The following is a 6,108-nucleotide window of genomic DNA, read 5'->3' as shown; positions in this document are numbered from 1 at the left end:
CCAGGGCTTTGTCAAGCCTGACCTTAAAAACTTCTAAGGAAGGAGATTCTACCACCTCCCTAGGTAACGCATTCCAGTGTTTCATCACCCTCCTAGTGAAAAAGTTTTTCCTAACATCCAACCTAAACCTCCCCCACTGCAACTTGAGACCATTACTCCTTGTCCTGTCCTCTTCTACCACTGAGAATAGTCTAGAACCATCCTCTCTGGAACCACCTCTCAGGTAGTTGAAAGCAGCTATCAAATCTCCCGATTCTTCTCTTCTGCAGACTAAACAATCCCAGTTCCCTCAGCCTCTCCTCATAAGTCATGTGTTCCAGACCCCTAATCATTTTTGTTGCCCTTCGCTGGACTCTTTCCAATTTATCCACATCCTTCTTGTAGTGTGGGGCCCAAAACTGGACACAGTACTCCAGATGAGGCCTCACCAATGTCGAATAGAAGGGGACGATCACGTCCCTCGATCTGCTCGCTATGCCCCTACTTATACATCCCAAAATGCCATTGGCCTTCTTGGCAACAAGGGCACACTGCTGACTCATATCCAGCTTCTCGTCCACTGTCACCCCTAGGTCCTTTTCTGCCGAACTGCTGCCTAGCCATTCGGTCCCTAGTCTGTAGCAGTGCATTGGATTCTTCCATCCTAAGTGCAGGACCCTGCACTTATCCTTATTGAACCTCATCAGATTTCTTTTGGCCCAATCCTCCAATTTGTCTCCAATTTGTCCATTACTATCCTTAAAGACAGAGCCCTGCAAATCTGCTAATATCTGTGGACCAGATGTAGATACAAATTTTGTATCTGAGCAGAGCTCTACTTTAAAAGATGTTACTAACCTCCATTTTCCTCCCCAACCCAACAAAACCAAAATACCCTTAGTTATTTAATAGAACTTGAGCTGTGCATTCTTAATTTGTTAATTTTGTTACACCAGCCTCCAAGTTACATAGGAAAATACTTTTCATAATTTTAAAAAACTTCATAGAGCTTTAAGTTGGAGACAGTATCTGATGAATACATCGAGATGCTGAAGATTCCTCATTATTTTACCAATTTTTAGTATTCTTTTTATATCAAATTGTATGTAGTTCTTAGTATACATTAACAAAACCAAAGTAGAACTAATCTGCCATACTTTTACAGTCCTAGGCATCTTCAGTGCTTTAAAATGCAGGTGGAATGTTAACCACTGAATTTTAGCTATGATCTTTTAAATTATTCCTATTTTAAAGCAGTCATAACAATTGTATTACAGGGATATAAAGAGTTTTGCCACTCTATCACGTAAGCCTTCATTTTTTCACCAAGAAGGTGTATTTTAGGGCTGCTGAACTCAGGGTGATGAATGTGAGGGTAACTTTTCATTTAGCTCGACTTTAAAAAAAACAAAAAAAACACACTACTTACCTCTTCCATTCAAAGTACTCAGACTACAAATGATTTGAAACAAATGTAAACTTTCACAACTTCCCCTCACAAATTAACCATTTACTTTTTAAAGAGTATTTATACCCATGCATTTACAAAAATACATTTTTATCATAATGCAAAGTCTGTACTATAAAACTAAACTTTACACGTTCATGCTTTCCTTCCAATATTTATTCTTTTGATATAGGCAGACACTGATTACTAAAATGCAATACATACACTTAGCAGCTTTCAGACAAAGTAAGTGACTTAACTTGACAAAAACAAAATTGTACACTTGAACCTATCAAATACTGTAAACATACATTAGATGAAGCACTGCATGCACACCCCATTTTAACGGTACATACATAACACAACCTTGCTTGGTTTTCTCTTTTGTTTTTTAAGTCAATGGAATCCTTTAACTGTACAGATTAACCATAGATACTTCAAGCTTAAACCTTTTTGAATTACTACCACTCATCCTTAACAAAATACAAAAGCATGAAAATAAATGTCAAACGTAGTTCATCCATAGTTTGTTTTAAATACTTTGCTACCACTGGGGACATTGTTTACAAACAGTAAACTGCTAGTTCAGTCACCCATCTACAAAGGGAGCTTATGAATCACTGCTAAATTTTACCATAATATTTAATTAGATCTTCAATCAAGAACAAATAGTGACAGTCCTGATCGCAAATGGTGCACAACATGACGGAGTCTAGCAAAAAAAATTAAAATGGAAGTGTCAACGATTATTTAAAAGTAAACTCAGAAGTCCACTTAAAAACAAACAGATGCATACACTGGCAAAGTAATTTTTTGGATCATTTAAACAGAAGGAAGTTTGATACCAAAATCCACAGAAAAATTACATAGATTTTGCAAGTTGTTAAAAGAGTGGTTTTGTTTGGGAAGGCGGTGTGGGATAGAAAAGTAGGTCAACATTTTAACCTTATGATTCCTTGACAGGATTTCTTTAAATAACAAAGTACGCAAGTCACATCTGTAAGCACAGTACTAATAGTACCACCTACAATATTTTATTGAGCTATTTAAAAACCTAAAGTTGAGATTCCACTAACACCAGCGTCTGACATACTCTAGTTTTGAATTTTAAAGACCATTTAATAAAATGTATAGTTAAGCAGGTCTGAATTAAGTTTTAAATATTTAAACAGATTTCTATTTACACAACAAGTTCCAGTTCTTTGAGAGGCTGCAAAAACATTAATTCAAATTTGAAAGATAAAGGCTTGGAAACAAGTTCTTAGATTGCACCAAATATCTAATCTCAAAGTCATCTTTGGGTTAGAATAGCTACCTTTCTACAAAGTCATACCTTTATAGGTGTTCTTCACATTGGTGAAAGTCACGTTGGATGTAAAGGGCCTGTAAAAAGTCCTCTGGGCCACTATTACTGTGATATCTCCTCCTATACCAGCAAAGACTGACTTGTAGGGCAGGCCTTTGCACTAGAAATCCTTCGTAGTCATTGCAAAAGGGACAGCTGACACAAAGCAGTTGTGGTAGCCCTGTGGCCTGCCCATCAGTTAGCAATGGATACCATCTTACCCACCCAGCAACTGCTGTTTAGTTCCACGGGCAAAGCTAGTTTACTTCAAACTTTGTGCAGAGAACTATGAATCCACCAAACATATATGTGATGTTTTATTAAAATAATATAAGATCTCTAAAAAAAAATTAAAATTCGAGCCCACATTATGTCTACATCTATAAAATAACTGAGCAACAATTTGTTCTCAAGTTCATCAATGAATTGCACTAGTCTGCGCTAAAACCACTACACATTAGCAGCATCTTGTTTCCATTTCTGGACTGTTTTTATGGCAAGTATACCATATATACAATTTTCTTCTTTACAGAGATGCTAATGAAGTACCTCATAGTAAACATAAGTGCATTACACATATAACTTGTTGCATCAGTCATTAAAATAAGCTTTAAAACCAGATGCAAGTTGGTCAAGCAGTTATAAAAGTATTCGGTCTAGTGAGTTCTTCACAGCCTGATCAAATACCAAAACTTATTGTTTACCTTCCTCTATCTTATCTCAATGTGTGTTAGTCTTGGCTTAGTATTCCAGCTTGTCCCATAGTTATCTTTTTGTTCTGTATATTTCAATTATTTCTCTATATTCACAAACACATGCACATTTTTACCTTCTCCTTCCACTTGCATGTAAATAACAGTTTTCACCTGCCTGCAAAATTCTAAGTGTGGAGTTTTAAAAATCACATATTTTACAGAAAAAACAAACTGAAAATGTTAGTGTTCACAAGATACTTAAACATTACATACTTAGTCCCAGCAGCAGGCCTGAATACAGACAGCATATCTATTAATTGTATACAGATTAAAAAAGGATGGCTGATCAAAAATGTGACCTGTCTGCCAAATAAGGGCATCTAGTGCTTCTGATGAGGCCCTAAACATATTAAACTTAAGTGGAGAGTTTCACAAGTAGGTCCTCTGCACAGCAGCTATTCCACAGTATAACAGCCTAGCATGCAGTCACCTGCTTCATTTGCTCCTGTTGCCATCAACTAATATGGAGAGAGGCAAGAGTTGAAACAAGCATGAAGAAACAATGGAGTAGTTTTAGCCTAAAGAGAACTAAGGGATAAGAACTTCAGCGGACAGGCACGAAAAGTGTCAGCAACCTGAGGCATAATATTTTGCATTAAAGCAGCAGCTGCTGCTCTGGGACAGTTGCACCCCACAGCTTCAATATGCATCTACTGTAAAAAAAAAAAATACAGGCCAAAACGTTTGCCATTTCCCCCTGATCAAAATGAACTGTACGATTACCACTGATTACTGGGCCTTAAGACCTACATCAATAAATAAGATAGGAAATTTCATAGTTACAGGTATTGATAAGCATGCCACCTATAGTTAAGGTAGTCTAAGTGTTTCCATTACAAAATTTATTTTCTAGATCTACTGGTTAAGGAATCCAATATTTAAGCTCTACTTTTCAGGCAAGATATCTGAAATTGTGACTCTCAGTCATGCAAGGCAAAGTCACACCAATACAGTATACCCCATTCTGAATTTATACAGTAATGCACATAACCGACACTTGTCTCATTCAAGCACTGTATATATTTTCTGCTACACATTTCATTTAATCTTTTTTCAAATATCAATATAGAGAACCTTTATACTCCTTTGCATTTTGGTATGTTTTATATGCATTTCTATTTTTTCAGTTTTCAGCTGCTGGGATATTCAGATCTGTTAACAGAAATCGACATACGTAGCATGAATGACAGCAGTGCAATGAGCAATATATATCATTTCTCTTTAGAAGAAAATATCCACTAACACTATGTTTAAAAATGTCACTACTATTTTAGAAAAGTAAAAACAGCAGTCCATTGCAAAAGAGTCTACAAATTAGATGTTCCTATAGAGACTGATAAGGAACCAAAGCTTTGAGAGTCTCAGTGCTTCTTTATTCACAAAGAAATTTTAGCTAGTTTCTGTCCAAGAACTTCAATGTGCCAAATCAGTGTGACTGGCACTCAGAGCTCTTGAGTCTGTCAGACAATTATTTCGTTCCTGTATGAAAAAAATGAAAAAAAATTATTAAAATGCTTGAGCAACCTGGATGTCTGCATAAAAAGAATGATAAAAAAAATTTAAAAACTAAAACAAATATTTGAACAATTGGTGTACTTTAGGAAACTAGTATTGCTTACCTACTTTAGTCAGAGAGATTATATAAGATTTTTTTTCACATCCTAATAACTATCTTTACTTCAACTAGCTAAACTGAAGAAATGTAGTAATATCTGAGCACTTCCCTTGCATTCCTAACAGATATTTATTACAGAAGGGGCTGACTGCCTAGGGATATTGGCAAGTGTCTACTTGGCAAACCAGGGAAAATGTTTGTAAACACATTGTTAACTTTATACATTTCGCATGTGGTAAGCACAGCTTGTTGAGAAAGTACAGATTATGGAATGTATAGAAAACCAGTTATAAAGTTAAATACTCCTAGGCCAAGACAATCTGATTTTGAAAGCCCTGGGCACTTTTTGTATTACCGTTGCAAAGTACTTTTTGATTTACCTTGATGGATTTTTTTGGTCAAAGTTCACATAAATTAATGAATCTTTGCATAAATTTCAGGGAATTAAAAAACTGCAGTAGACTCTTTAGGGATAATACTAAGGAGATACCTTTATGCCACACAACAGTGAAAGAGATCCATGCAGCATGTACTTTTATTGTAAGCCTTGGGGCAAAAAAAGGTAAAGATTCTACAGAATACAGTATGCTGGCATTGATGCAATTAATATTCCCCCCAAAGTTAGTCACAGCTGCTGTTAGTAAAATGCACAACGTTGTTTAGAACACAGAACATTACTAGCTTTGCTTGACAATGCTGACTTATTAGGTACAAACAGTTATGTGTAGTAGTGATCAGATACACTGAATACAGTTAGGCAAAATATTTACAGTTTAAATTTTGGTAGAAGCAATTCTTAACAGATCAGATAAATTTAGGGCCTGCTCCTGTGCATCCTGAGCTCCTACTGAAGTAATTGGGATTTGAGAGCACACAACACCTAGTTGTGAGAGAAGAACACCTTTTGAGAGAAGCTTCTTTTATCAAAAATACAGAATATCTGAGCTTTACAAGTATGCCTTTTTAA

The 6,108-nt window shown here is 35.9% G+C and overlaps 1 protein-coding gene across 6 annotated transcripts in view; it reads right to left on the bottom strand.

Annotated features, from left to right (window-relative positions):
- Positions 1-1,581: 1,581 nt before the first annotated feature.
- LOC125638995 (kinesin light chain 1) overlaps positions 1,582-6,108 on the bottom strand; it is a 134,596-nt gene continuing 130,069 nt past the window's right edge. For all 6 annotated transcript variants that reach the window (XM_048855386.2, XM_048855380.2, XM_048855379.2 and 3 more), the window contains one exon: positions 1,582-5,005. In XM_048855386.2, coding sequence (XP_048711343.1) covers positions 4,940-5,005 — 66 coding nt within the window. In that variant the 3' untranslated portion in view covers positions 1,582-4,939. The remainder of the gene's footprint in view (positions 5,006-6,108) is intronic.

Source organism: Caretta caretta, chromosome 6, assembly GCF_965140235.1.
Source record: "Caretta caretta isolate rCarCar2 chromosome 6, rCarCar1.hap1, whole genome shotgun sequence".
Classification (NCBI taxonomy): Eukaryota; Metazoa; Chordata; order Testudines; family Cheloniidae; genus Caretta; species Caretta caretta.
This window is presented reverse-complemented; position numbering and strand designations above follow the sequence as displayed.